General features: G+C 45.7%; 1 protein-coding gene across 5 annotated transcripts in view; it reads left to right on the forward strand.

Annotated features, from left to right (window-relative positions):
• Positions 1 to 14,930, forward strand: part of RGL1 (ral guanine nucleotide dissociation stimulator like 1) — a 223,102-nt gene that overhangs the window by 177,207 nt on the left and 30,965 nt on the right. For all 5 annotated transcript variants that reach the window (XM_032319041.1, XM_032319044.1, XM_032319042.1 and 2 more), the window contains 5 exons: positions 1,722 to 1,906; positions 5,306 to 5,430; positions 6,832 to 7,047; positions 10,758 to 10,861; positions 13,929 to 14,013. In XM_032319041.1, the coding sequence (XP_032174932.1) occupies positions 1,722 to 1,906; positions 5,306 to 5,430; positions 6,832 to 7,047; positions 10,758 to 10,861; positions 13,929 to 14,013 (715 nt within the window). The remainder of the gene's footprint in view (positions 1 to 1,721; positions 1,907 to 5,305; positions 5,431 to 6,831; positions 7,048 to 10,757; positions 10,862 to 13,928; positions 14,014 to 14,930) is intronic.

The following is a 14,930-nucleotide window of genomic DNA, read 5'->3' on the forward strand; positions in this document are numbered from 1 at the left end:
AAGTAGAAGTCCATCAATTTTGGGGGGGAGGGTGATGAGGGTTTCACTGGGTGAATGGCGAGGGGACACAAGCGTGGATACGTAACAGATAAAGCAACAGGCGAACCAGGGATCACAGGTCCACTGACTAGAAGTGGTTTTCATTTACTTGGGTTTTCCTTTAATCCCAGAGCCCATACTAATTTCTTCGAACTTTTTGGAAGGGAGGGAAACTTTTGTTTGGCTTCTTATTTAATCTGGACTAAAGATTAAGAGCGTATTTTAATCATTTCTGTGGCTTTAAATTCCAGCATTTATTTGATGGCTTTATGTCCCCTGCTTCCAATGTACACATGTGACTATTACGCTTCCAGACACCTTCATGTCCTCATTAGTAAAGTGACACTATCCATAGCAGTGAAGACAGTTAGTAAATTTATTTTTCTTCTGTTGGCACTCGACTTCCAGAAGTGGTGCATTGAATTGGCTTTAGCTGTACATATGCCTGGATGGTTGTCGAACTCTATGGTGGGAAACTGGGACTTGTGGAACTTAGACACGCCCGCAAAAACCCGACCTGCAGGCCCACATACTTGGATAATATCACCTCGTGGTCTCTTTATAGTTTGTTAACTAAGTAAACAGTTTGTTTGAAGTATGCTTAAGTGATCATTTAGAAAGGTGCCAACATAGGGTCTTCAGCTAAAAGGAGGTGTCCTGTCACTGTCAGCAACACCTGGATTAATTTCTAGCCCCTGTCACCTGCAGCCATTGTCAGTGCATTCACCTTAGCAGTGGGGGCGGCTAGTCAGCACAGAGGCAAAGTACTGTGTTTGTGTCTTATGCAGCCCAGCACGTCCTCTTTAAAGATGAAACGTAGAGTCACAGCACTCAAGACTTTTATCCTTTTTGCCAGTCAGCTGTTGGTCTGTTCCCCTGGATGAGGGGCTGCCCCTCACGTAAAGACAGCATACCCATGTTGTTGGTAGCGCGGCGGGGCGGGGGTGGGGGGGATGGCCCTGGCTCGTCGTGCCCCGGCCCTTGTCTCACCTGACACAGACCCCAATGAGCCATCAGAGGGAATCACCTTCATGGGGTCTGTGCATCTCCACATCTTCTCCCTTACCTTTTGGAGACCACCCCCCCCCCCCAATAGGGACTGTTTCTCCTATAGTCTCCTCTTGTAATTCGAGAAGCAAAAAGATAATTTGAGGAGGATGTTTTTTTGGCACTTAGACTGACATCCTGGGAATCGTTGTAAAATTAAATAAGTTGCTTTTATCTTTTCCCAACGTAGGCACTTCCTGTCAGTAGACAGATTTCAGGCCCATTGTCACTCAGTGATTTCCTAAAATGTTAGTCCGGTTGATTTTGTGGTCACTGACTTGAGTGAATCCAGAATTGGAAACACATAATCTCACTCTCACAGATTGCTTTGAAGTCCCTTCAGGACTCACTAAATCTTCTTCCACATGTCCCCCCACCCCCACCCAGTGCAGTGTTTTCCAAAGTTGATAATTTGATGGTCCTTTGTCTTTTTGGAACTTACCGGGCCACTTAAAACAATAAAAATGGAACCGGCTTTTTTGTCAGTGCTTTAACTTCATTGACATTGCCAATGAATTCTCTGTTGACCCCAAGTCCCATGGGGTGTTTCTGGGTGAGGCCACAGTATCCAGGCCCTGTTTGGAGTCCCCATAGCCCAAAGGTGGGTGAAGTGACTGTCCCTTTCTCTTTCTCAGTGCCATCGCCTCCATCCTGAGGGCCTGGCTTGACCAGTGCGCAGAGGACTTCCGGGAGCCCCCTCACTTCCCTTGCTTACAGAAACTGCTGGATTATCTCAAACGGATGATGCCCGGCTCTGATCCAGAGAGAAGAGCACAAAATCTTCTTGAACAGTTTCAGAAGCAAGAAGTGGAAACTGACAGTGAGTACTTGCTTGGTTCCAGAGAACCAAGCTAGATTCTGATTCTGCAGCCTCCGTGTTGAAGATAGGTTCTCTTTATCCTTTTTTTTTTTTTTTTTTGAGGCTTTATTTAGTTGTTTGAGAGAAAAAGAGAGGGAGAGAGAGAATGCAGGAGGAAGGGGGAGAGGGAGAGAGACTCTCAAGCAGACTCCTCACTGAGCGCATAGCCTGATGTGGGACTCAATTTCATGACCCTGAGATCACGACCTGAGCCAAAACCAAGAGTCGGAGGTTTAATGAACTGAGCCACCCAGGCACCCCACGCTGTTTTCCCTGTACTTGATGAATGACCTCAGTTTGTCTCAGAGAGACGAGTTGCTGGGGAATTGGCGGTGGGTAAAAATTCTAAAGTTTACCAAAGTGCTAATTACAGAGCCTCAGACTTTTAGAGCCAAGAAGGAGATTTTCAAGACCACCTAGTCTGGTGCTCTCCTTTTATAGAAGAGGAAGCTGGCTCTGAGAAGCAAAGTGATTTCCTTGGGTTTCTCCTAATACCATAAAGAGGATCTTTTACCTTCTCTTGTCAACATGTCCCACGCTGAACTTGATTTTGCTTTTTATTCTCTGCCTCCTGGCTCCCCAGCTAATTAATGGAAACCCCTCACAGCCACCCCCATTCAGCAGGCAAAGAATGAAATCTGGTTGTGCTCCTGCCCTCAGAAGAGCTCAAAAAGGCCCGAAAAGGTGTTTCTTTGTCAAGCTGGAAGACATCGCCGTCACTGAGCATCGCTGATGGCCTCCTCAGAGGAAGTTTCTGTGGCTGTTTTTTCCTATTGGAGGAACTGACTGCCTGGTTCCAAGGACAAAGGAAGGGCCACCACTGCGGGTCGTGGGCCGCTTGACATTATCTTTGAAGAAAGTCAGAGCGAGGTTAGGACAGGCTTTCAGCCTGACGATTTATTCCCCTCGCTGGCCTGCTGGGTGTTGGTTGCCATGGCAGCTGACCCACTTGGAGCTTTTGACAGGCATTTCCCTGAAGTGACACCCGATTTCCTCCGTGAGGGAAAGGAAGCGGTTCCTCACGACCGATAAGGGAAGCTGCATCGGTGCCAAAGAAAATAACCTTCCATTCCCAGCAGTACCTGTGGAATTGTTTCTCGTTTGGGGGATCCGAGCAGGGGGAAAACGCAATCACATCATGAGAAGCCGACTGCCAAGTACTCTGTATCTCAGATGACTTCATCTGCCGGGAATGTTGGAATACCAGGGGCACTCCTCCAGCTGCCGGACCTCCGCTCCCTTCAGGGCCTCCCTGCCTGTCTTTGAGCCGGAGTGGAAAATGCTGTGAGAGAGCCGAGCTCTCCCCACTGGGGCTGCCCCTGGCTCCGGGCCTAATTGGGGAACCGGTGGGACCAGTCGTTCATTGTTTCCGACCCAGCGACTGGAAGGCAGAGCGCGTTTGGCTGAGACAGGGGAGAGGGAAGTGCCTGACTTTGGAGAGGCTTTCAGGCAATGCTCACAAATGAGTTTTTCCTGAGTTTGGAAAATTTTAATCAAGAAAGCTCTAAACTTTGTTTATTAAGTCCAGGGGTCGTTTGTGAAAAGGGGTTTCAGGAGCTTGGTTCTTTGGGGCACATTTTGCCCAGTTTCACGCTGGTGAAGCAAAAGTTCGCCTACCTTGTTTTCCAAGTAGTAAAATTGTGCTCCGAGTTTTTACTTCCTTACCTCTGGAAGAGAGCCAAAAGCAGAAACAGTGAAGGCGTGGCCTCGGGCCCAGAGAGAAAGGACAACATAATCTTCACCCACAGGCACATCCCGGACACATATAGGTCACTGGGAGCGTTCGTTGGGTGGATGAGAGGATCTGACCTTACCACACATCCTCTTGGGCTGAAGTGGGTCAAGCCTCTGCATTCCAGAGCCACTGGGACAGAGCAGACAGCAGCTAGCAAGAGGGATGGGCGGCCCATTGTGAATCTTTGGGATTTCAGATTTCTTCCACCGCTGAATCGGAGAGTACCCCCAGAGCTGTGTGGAGGCAGAGTGGTGAAGTCATAGGGTTTTAGCTCCTTTAGCTTGTGCCTGCTTGTGCTTTAGAATCCAGAGGCAGGCAGCGACTCCCTCCTGCCTTCTCCAGTCATAACCCAAGCCCACTGGCATCAATACCTTTAGCTCAGCCATGGTGGGGAGAGGACTGTGTGTGGGGGCATCCTTAAATCCCATGCCTGACGCTGGAGTTGGCAAGCACCCCTGTGGTGTTCTGATGGGGATGATGTACGGTCACTGTCAGCACCCCTTTCCCCCTGGAAAACCAAGAAGAAAAGGCCATCCCGGCTTGACCCAAGATACGTCAAAGTCTTACTCTATAAAGAAAAAGAGAAAAAGCTTAAAATGTAAACATCCTAGGGGAGTAGTAACACACTGATTTACATTTCTGCCAAGATATAACTGAATGCAGCTAGGTTTTTTGCTTTTCTTTTCTTTTCTTTTCTTTTCTTTCTTTCTTTTTTTGGCGAACAGATTTGACAGGAGAACAAGGAGTGTGAAGGGGATGAGGTAGGGGATGAGGTTGGAAAACAACCCGGGAATTGGGAAAGGTTCCAAGGAAGGGAAGCTGGGGTTCAGGTTCAACGTCATCCATTTCCACAGTCTTTCAGAATGGAGCCTGGAGTTCCTAGTCCGTGGGCTGAGTCCTTCAGCTTTTGGTTTGGAATCCAAGCAGTTATTATAGTGATTTTTTTTTTCTCAGTTCTTCAGTCTATGTCCTGTGTAATTGGCTAATTGTGCATCTTATTGGTCATAGGGCTCAGGTGAATTTAGTTTCAGGCTATTCTACTTCACACATCCTTAACTTTAGGTAGGAGAGTGAAAGCTGCTCCAAACATCTTGAGAATTCTAACAACTTTCTTAGAATTCTGGGGACTTCATCAGCATTTCTGACATCGGCACGGCCCGTTCTACTTCCCATAGCCTGGCCTGCTTTCATGCCCCGTCCTTCCAGGCTTCTGGTTATAAATGGCCAGTAATTATGAATGGCACAGTTGGGACTTAGGAAGTGGCTTGATGGGTCCTTAAGCTGAGGGGAGGGTATGAGAGAGCCCAAGATGAGAGAAACCCCCAGAATGTAGCCCAACTTTGCTTCTCTAGACTTTGCCTAATCTGGCTATGTCCTGGGCCTAAGAATCTGGTTTATCAAAGGCATAACATGAGGCCTCTGAACTTAATAAAGAATCTACAAACGGAGAGTAAGCAGACCTCCATTTCACTCGGATTCACTGTGCTTAGCAGCTCTCCCTGTGGGTTTTCTGAAGAATGAGCCCTCTTTTTTCTAAATGCAGGAAATGCAGTTTGACTGTACTAACAAGGTCATAAACAGTGGCACCAAAATACTAATTTTTTCTTCTTCCCATCTGTGAACAGATGGGTTTCCCAGCACCATCTTCTTCAGCCTGGAGGAGGAAGAGGAACTGGAAGTTGGAGGGCCTGCAGAATTCACGAGCTTCCCAGAAGATCTCGTGGCAGAGCAGCTGACCTATATGGATGCAGTATGTGTTCTCTTAGTGCCCCAGACGGGCTTCTGCTTAAAATGTGGGGACTGACAGACAGTTCTGGTGGCCTGGGGAGGCCAGTGGGGTAATGTGATTTAAGTCTTTTGTGATCCTTGAGAGAGGCCATGCCTGTAAATGCAGAGTGAAGATGTGACTTGAATCGATCATCTGAATAATTCAGGCCCGAGCTCTACTTGCAATTCTGGGTGAAGGTGTTTTCTCCTTGGTACTCGATACACAGAGGGAAATAAGAATTCTAATTCTCGTGAAACAAAATCTACCCTGTTCCATGGGTATTTCTCTCCCTCCAGACTCATAAATATTTCAAGATCTGAACTGTTTATCTGAAGGATGGTAAAGCGGCCTAAGTATAAATTAGGAGAAAATAAGTTTGCTGAATCCACATGTGGCTCTGTCTGGCAGTTCATGTCTGTGTGTGGTTCCCGTACCTTTGAAGTTTGAATATGTTTGTTAGACGTTCATAGTTGATGACATCGGTCACATGTCTTAGTGCAATGTTAGCTGGTAAGTATCAGTTGAAGAAAAGAGGGCTGTTACAAATTATCATGATGGTTTTAGCTCTTTGGCACTTAGCACTTTGAAGAAAGCAGTGATGGAGTTTCTGTGTAGGGAAAGAAAATGTGACGGAGTTTCTGCGTAGGGAGCATGCAAATAAACTGTCAGAAACAAATCTGAGAGTCTATGTAGAGTAAATCCTGGTGTTCTCTCTTTCATACAAACCCTTGTATCTAATTGTCATACAGATAAGAATCTGATTTGGCCAACGAATTTGCTTTGATTTTGTTCCACAATTGACAGCATCAGAGAAAGTTAGGAAACCTCATTGGTGATGACTTTTAGGCAAAGACCTAGAAACCAGGCTGTCACTTCCTTTCTTCCTTTTACTCTGTGACGTTGAATGGTATTTCCTTTCACATGTGTACATTCTTCATTTTAGAAATCCTGTAGAACGCATTGTTGATAATGCCTGTCCTTCTTTGGATCACTTGTCACGTAGTCACTGGGCGTCCATATGCATTGTGCCCTGTTCATGATTGTGAGTGCCCAGAACATACCCTTGATAGGATTGTGAGGTCAAAACCCTCTCCACCGCTAGTATAGATTTGTACCTGTCTTTTGAAATAGAGAAGTCAAAATGTGGCCCGTCATTTAAAACTCTCGTTCGATCATCGTGTTCCGTTTGTGCAGTTGAGCAGATTTAGAAGGAACATGTCCAGTTAACGTATTAATTATTTACTTTTGTCCATTGAAGTGGACACAACGAGGCAAGTCAAATGGGAAAAGGTGGTTTGTCCAATTCACTGATGACCCAGATGATGTGCTTTGCCAAATGAAATGTCTGTGTGGTCCTTAAAATCAGTTTCTCTTTTGTTCTAGCAACTGTTCAAGAAAGTAGTGCCTCACCACTGCCTGGGCTGCATCTGGTCTCGACGGGATAAGAAGGAAAACAAACATTTGGCTCCTACGATCCGCGCTACCATCTCTCAGTTTAACACGCTCACCAAGTGCGTTGCCAGCACCGTCCTGGGGGGCAAAGAACTCAAAACTCAGCAGCGAGCCAAAGTCATCGAGAAGTGGATTAACATTGCTCACGTAATTGTCTTTTTAAAAATATTCTTTGTATTTAGTAGATGTCGGAGACTACGCCATCTCTGTGTTGAAAGGGGTCTACGCATCTGATTGCAAGGCAGCCAAATGACCATTTGCGAGGGACTCTTGGGTTTTTGTTGCTGTTACTGTTCCTCCAAAGTAAGGAGAAAAATTGCCTTTCTTAACTTAGGAGCTTATTTTTCCTCTTTAAAGAAAATTGGTCCCTTGCATACTTCCTTCTTCTCAGGGGACTGCTCATTGCTGTGTCTCCAGGGTAAGACTACCATCTGCTTTTCCCCTTATTTTCACCAGCTGTCAGTTCTGCCCATGTTCAGTAAATAGAACTTGAGAGTCTAAGTAAGTGTCAGACAGACTACTCTTTTTTTTTTTTTTTAAAGATTTTATTTATTTATTTGACAGACAGAGATCACAAGTAGACAGAGAGGGAGGAGGAAGCAGGCTCTCCATGGAGCAGAGAGCCCGATGTAGGGCTCGATACCAGCACCCTGGGATCATGACCTGAGCCGAAGGCAGAGGCTTTAACCCACTGAGCCACCCAGGCGCCCCAGACAGACTACTCTTCAGTGCAGAACGATTACCTACCTAAAGCATCCTTCCAGAACCCTGAAGCATGACATCTTCTACCGATAGAAAGAGCTGGCGTGTTCTCAGAATCCTGAATCTCTTTTCCAAAGGACTGAGATGTACAGATTTCACATTAATCTGGGACTTTTCAGGAGGGCCTTCTGTCTGAAGTTGGACGGACAGAGTTTATTTAGGCCTGAGTTACATTCTGCTGAGTGTCAGTCTGGTCTCTTGGGTCAGCTGCTTGTATGCCTATGACCTTCGCTTATCAGTATCTTCATGATCCGGAAGAGGTGAACGGTATTCCCTTGGTCACCAGGTATTTCATGAGCTCTTAAGTGCACGTGAGCTACAGTTTTATGTACTTTGAGGACATCATTAGGATAAGCACAATTAATGTGGTCTTACAGGAGCCCGTAGTCAAACAAGGAAGCTAAGATAGCCTGGAATGATCTCAGGCGAGGCAGAAGAGGAATGGGGCCCTGTGAGATAAGCTATGGTTGTGGAGGAGGGAGAACTCGCTTCTGGCTGGAGGGATCAAGGAAGGCTTCACAGATAGGGTGACGTTTGGACTTAGCTTCGAATACTAGATAGAGTTTTTGGTATTTGAAGATTGGGCAAGTGGTGTTGTTTTTGTTTTTTGTTTTTTTTGGTAGGCAGAAGTTACATCAGCAAGAGCTATGCAATTAACAACGACTTTGAAACACAAGTATTATGTAAATATCTTATTAGTGTTCTGGGTTATATGGGTCAACCCTCCACCAAAACCCATTTTGCTTTCTATGCTAATATGTATTTCTTTCATTAAGCCTTCATGTTTAGGGCATAATGCTTAAATTTTCACACACACTCTCTCCTCTCTGTCTCTCCCTCTCCCCTTCTCTTTAACATTCTCTTTTGTTATCTTTGATCAAAGAGCAGGGCCCTGATTGTGCTATGGAATTTGCCTCATTTTGAATTTTTAGGTGGTCTGTTACCACAGATGTTTTAGTATATGAAAAAGGAAGGAAAACAGTATCTTACAACGTCGGTTTCTCCTATTCTGAATTGAGCTATTTCTCAAGAGCTAAAGAAGAAGTTCTGATAGAGTGGAGCAGAGCATGGAATTTCTGTCTTCTTAAGATGATAAGAAAATATATATTTTTTGCCATAAATGCTATATCCTTTAATCCATTCAACTGCTTAGAAAATCTATAGTGAGAATACAGCATCTGTGTGTTTGACAGTGTGGCTCAAACAATGACTTTTGGTCCAAATTAAATATAAACTGTGCATTTATGTGATAATAAGAAATACAAGTTGAACAATTTGAGGTCTCTTCCAAATCCCATAGCACATGCTTAGAAGTCAGGGGTCCTTGCTCTTGGCAATGTAGTTTCTTAATACTGAGCATGTTGTGTCCCTTGAAATTGTGTGGAGTAATTTAATAAAATAATGAAACTCTTAAGTGGTTTCCTGCCAAGATTTATTTTACTTTTCCTGCATTAATCACAGTTAATTTCTATCGAGAGGATATTGGAAAAACGATAATAATTTTATACAGAAAGTATTTGTGACCTAATGTGATCATATTTTCTTGGACTGGCTTGGCTGCTGTGTTTGTGTTTTACTTTTGCATCTCCTGGAAGATACCTCCCTTTCTAGAAATGGGGCCAAATGTCTCTTGTACTTCTCTAAACCCATAACTGAAGCCTCTTTCTGGATAATGTGTTCCATATGTCCATTGCAATTTGCATGAAGTATCTGTGCCCGAGTTCCTTTATTTATTGCAAGTTTCTTGACTTTTGGAACATGACTTTTGGATTCTGAACCTTTGTTGAACCGTGCTCTCGTGGGCTTGGGTTTCCAGACTGACCGTATTTCAGAGGGCTTTCTCTCCCTCTCGCTCGCTCGCTCACACTTTCTTTTCACATAAGGGGAGGGCATTGAGACATTTAAAAAGAGTGGGCATGACTTTTGTAAAATACTTTGGCACTGACTCTAAGAAAAAAAATGTTTGGAGGTTGGTCTGTTTGTTTGGCATAGTTTTAAGTAGCCAGATTTGGCAAGCTAAGTCGGAGAAGGCTGATTTCCCTTCTTATTCAGGATTAGCATGACTTCATGAAATGACCTTCGAAGCAATGTGCCTTTATGTCCAACCACCCTGGGGTCTTTTGCTTCCGACGCTCTGCACAGAGCCAAACCCGGGCTCGCACAGGGTGCTCCGTGGGTAGATTACACACCCCAGTGCCTCTACATGGAAGCATCTCCCTTGACGTAGGGCATAGCCCACTCTCCCCGTGTTGCCAAGACTGGGACTCTCTCCCTTACGGTTCTGCGGTCCCTGCTGGTCACCCACTGCCGAGGCCACAGATGCAGACTCCGTGCAGTAGCTTGGGTTTCAGGATCACAGAGCCTCTCTCCTTACCCAGAAAATGCCATCCAGAATAGTTCCTGTTCTCTTTCTGTTTTGATTTCAAATGCTGCCAAGGCGAATTTCATTTCGAAAGCCCAAGTTATTTTGGAAACACCGAAGGAACCAAGGTGTTTCTGAATGTTTATGATCACGGCCCAAGCCAATTTGAAACCAAATGAATGTGTATAAAAATATTCCCACTTGGCAAAGGAGCATAAAAGCCAAAGTTCAACTGGTGGTGAATTTTTATTGCCAAGTTGTATACACTTCTCTGGGCAGGGTTTGGCCGTGAGATGTTTAATACCATCTGAGCTCACGGAGGCTGCTGCCCAGCTCCCTTTGGTGCGTCTGAAGGAGATCGTGATCTTCCACATGTGTTTTCAGGGCATCTGTGTGCTTTCCGCAGAAGCAAGCTTGTGTTCCCGAGCACAGCCCTGCAGCCTTCCCTCCATTCGTTGTTTTTACTGGGAAAGCTGGAAACCATAAAACTGTAACAACAACGCGAAAAATATATTAAAGGGAGAAAAACAAGCGCATGCTGCCAAAACCTATAAAGTGTTTCGGTGACTGGGGTGGGAGTAAGGAGCCACTTTTTGATGTTCAGTATTTATACAGCTGCCTATTTAGTGGTAAGAATTCATAGCAGCTGTGATACCTCTAAAACAGGAAACCACCAACTCACTGTATTAGTGATATTTAAATGCCTTTTATGTTCTAATCACTCTCCGCACAGGAATGTAGGATCCTGAAGAATTTTTCCTCCTTGAGGGCCATCATTTCTGCACTGCAGTCCAATTCCATCTATAGGTTAAAAAAGACCTGGGCCGCCGTCCCCAAGTAAGTTCCCAAGTGTCCTGCTCTGCTTTCTTTGGCTGGGGTGACTGGTCGCTGTATCAAGGGTACGGGTCCTCACCGTCAAAGCTCATATTATGTAACTAGAGAAACATTTGAAAGCCTCTGTGTGTCCCAGGCAGAGCACGTGTTACACGGAATCATTAGTAAGTTTTAGGCGGGGCCACTGCAGGAGTCAAGGCACATCAGGCAAAATGTGCTCGAGCGGAGGTTATTGGCTTCGGGGAGGATTTTAAGGATGTGCTTATGGTCCAGATTCCGAGGGGTAAGTCTGTGGAATGATGAGGTTGTAGTAGTTTGCTGTTACTTCTGGTTATTTCTCGGCCACATTCCAAAACCCTGAGCTGTGTCAGAACGTGTGCGTAGATGGGACATTAGTTCTTGCCGTTTGGCAAGAATCAATTCTGTTCCCTTCTGTCTCAGCATGCTAGAAGCTACCTGAGTGATATTAAAAACCCCCCAAGTGTTCCTTCCTAGGCACCTGACCAAAGTTATCAACTGGCCACATTTTATATTGGTTTTCATTTTGTATTGTTTCTTTTTTATATTGTTTTCATTTTATGGTGTTTTTCCTATTTCTTGGTGGAAACTTTGAAACAATTAACAACTTCTTGTCCTTATTATTTTATTCTCTTCCTTCCCCTATTTCCAGAGCTTCCCTTGTAGACCGGAGAGCTTTTTGTAGCGGAGGGAAGGGTGAATGAGGAGGCAGCTCTGGTTTCCTGTCAGTACAGATTTAGAACCTGGGGAAGGTGTCATGGTTACTAACGAGGCCACTTACATTCAGCAGGTCTGCTGGGGTTGAGCTAATCAAGAAGTCAGGCTGTATCAGGGAAGAATGTGTAAACTGTTTATAGTCTATACGTGTGTGGTATAGTCTGTTTCAGCCAGGAGGGGCGCCAGCTGGTCCCCCAGGCAGGCCTGCCCTTGTGGGATTGGTGGCTTCGGTCCTTAGGAGTAGAAGGTCGCGGCATTCGGTTTCATCGGTTCACTCAGAGCGGATTAAGACCTAAGGGACCAACACTATCCAAACTTGCAAGAGACTCAGATTGGTACACCAGAATGTCCTCAATTTATGCTGAGAAACGAGCGGCAGAGTACTCATACAGACCAGTGGACTCCTATTCTCAATCAGAAGAAAGGACACTCGGGGGAAGTCAAATTATTTATTACACAAGGCTTTGATGAGTCAGTAGACAAAAACTGAAGTAGCTGATCGTAATGCCTGGTGTTACAGAGCCATAGAAGCTACAGCCACTGGGAGCCTCCACAGCTCGCGCTGTGCTGACAACACCGTTATCTACCAGGAGAAAACCGGGCAGAGAGGCTTTCCACAGTCTGATGCAAGTTTTTTGATCTTCCTCCTCTTCATCAGCTTGAATAACCCAGCTGACCTTGTATGTGAAGGAGAGATTAGTTGATTGGTTTTCCTGCATCTAAATCTGACGAAAGGGAGGGGCCATATGAAATCACGAGATGATAGGCCTTGGTGACATAACATACTCGGGGGCAATCAGATGCATACAGAGTTCTCATCCTCAGTAGCGCAGACCTTCTTCCCCTCCGCGGTGCTCCCTGGTCATGGGATCAAAAACAAAAAGCAGGGGTTGCTCAGGGGCTCCGCCTGCTGTGCTCGGGGCTGCCTCCTCTTTTGGCAGCGTAAGGCGATCCTCTCTGTCTTTGGTGGGGCATACGTAGCACACCGTGGAAAGTCACCTAGCCGGCCAAAGATTTCTTCCACAGCTCGTTTGAGGTTAGAACACTAGTGAAAAAAAAATTAATGGAGTTGTGTCTTAATCTCTTGGTCGCCCTATGAGTCCCATTCTTCCAGCTGGCTTTTTAAATGATTCCACCTCAAAACAAACCTCAGAGTCTGATTCTGTACCATGTGGGTGTCTGGTTCTTTTCTTAGCTGGTCGGTTCATGCTTTAGCAGAGATGCTGCACAGGGGTCATGAGGAAACGCTTTCATATCAGTTTTCCATAGTTTTCATTGCTAAATTCAGGGACAGGTTAGGATGCCTTATTTGGTGATCACTTTCCCTAATGCTAATCACTTTCAGTGCAGAGAGAAGACGTCTGTTTATTCTCTTTATTTAGGCCCACATATAATTAAGTTCCAAATTATTTTTCCCAAAATACAAATAGCTTTACTGGTTTTCTGTATTACAATAATATTACCCTCATGGTAAAACAAGTTAATAATGGCTTTCCCGTGATCATGACGTGCTGCCTCTGGAATGATTTGGCCCCACTAATTCTCTGCCTCCAGAGTCCGCCACTCAGCAACCCTGGGAGGCTGGAGAGAAAAGCCTGAGGCCGGTGGAGAGGGACAGGAGCCCCAGAAGGGACAGGGCAGAGTAGGCGCTTTAAGTAGATGATCCTGCTGACCTTCACGGTGGTCCCTCAAGGGGACTCTTAATATGTTCCTTGTATAGGCAAGAAAAATGGAAGCTCAGGACCATTAAGCAGTGGGCCCAAGAGCCCTGGTGTTTGGGATTTGAACATGGGATTTGAACCCTGTCCCCCGACCAGAGCTCATTCTGCTTCCAACTACTCGGTCTCCAATTTGAGAATACTGGCCTGTGACTCAGAAAGTTTGGCTTCTACACCTGCCGTGCTCAGCGCTTAGTGATGGAAACGTCAGCAAATCCCTGACCCTGGCATCTTCATCCCTAGATGAGGGGGCTGGCCAGCAGGATTTCTCAGAACCCACGGGGCTCTGTGTGGGCATTGCTAAGACAGACTTTTTTTTTTTTTAAATAGAACATGTCCCAGTTGAACAACTTGATGCCCCAATTTAACTCTCTTTATTTATGATTATAACATCTGTGGTTAGGAGCACCCCCCCCTTCACATAGGTGACCATGTGTACCTTTTAAAAAACAAAACAAACAAAACCAAAGCCAGCCAGCATGAAAAGTCGTTGGTTTCCTCTCTGCTCCTGAGATGAGTCCAGTTCCTCTGTAGCCACAGGTAATGGAAGGCAGCACAGCCAAAGATGTGGGCCTTTCACTGACTCCTTATGAATATTTTCTTCATCTCTCTCCCAGGGACCGGATGCTGATGTTTGAAGAACTTTCAGATATCTTCTCAGACCATAATAACCATTTGACCAGCCGGGAACTTCTGATGAAGGTGAGCTCTTGGTGGGGGTGCTGGGCCCCGTCGCTGGTAGCCTACAGTGACAAGAAGGCAGCACTTTTGTTCTCGAGGGCAAACTGAAGCAGCTCGGGCCTGAGAAAACCAAACGTCCAGCTCTGTAGTTTCACGGCTACACAACCAGATTGTGGAACTTGTGCTCATCAGTGTGTCCCTTTAACAAGCCGCCCTGCGGATGCCGAGTGCAGGCGGAGAGGTCAGTGAGAGGCCCTGGAATATTCCTTCTCAGCAAAACGTCTTCTAGAGTGACAGAGGCCAAGCCTGCAATTCCACATCCCGTCTGTGGACCAAGTTGCATGGAGCCATCAGCAATATTTATTGAACACCAAGTGAGCACTGACTTCCAGAACCATAGGAAGGTAGAAGTGTAGCTTGGGTTGATTTTATTTCTCCAGACGTTTGTTGAATGTCCAATATTCGTGAAGCATTGGAGTGGCCTCTGGGAGTATGAAGGCGACGAACCCAGAACCTGTTCTCAAGAATTCACCCTCTGGCTGGTGGTTAGAGGCACTCAATGAGAATAAGTAGTCAAATAAGGGTACAAATAGCAGGTTGTAAATGGTCAGCAGAGGGGCACATAGGCCAGATATTATCTTCACAGCCTTTCTACAAAGTAGATTTTATCATCCTTGTTTTGCACATAGCCAAGACTCAGAGAGGTAAGTGGCATGTCGTAAGTTACACAGCGGGTAGGTCACGGAGCTTGAGTGTGAACCCTGCCCTACCTGGAGAGACTCTAAAACCTGTCCCTTCATCACACGGGCATAAAACTGTTTCTTCTGGCCACTTGGGAGTAAGGGGCAGGGTCGATCAGAGAAAACTTCTCAGAGAAGGTAAATCGGTAATTGAAAAATCATCAATTGAGCATTCGCGATGTGCCGCTTAGTGGCCAA

Source organism: Mustela erminea, chromosome 17, assembly GCF_009829155.1.
Source record: "Mustela erminea isolate mMusErm1 chromosome 17, mMusErm1.Pri, whole genome shotgun sequence".
Classification (NCBI taxonomy): Eukaryota; Metazoa; Chordata; class Mammalia; order Carnivora; family Mustelidae; genus Mustela; species Mustela erminea.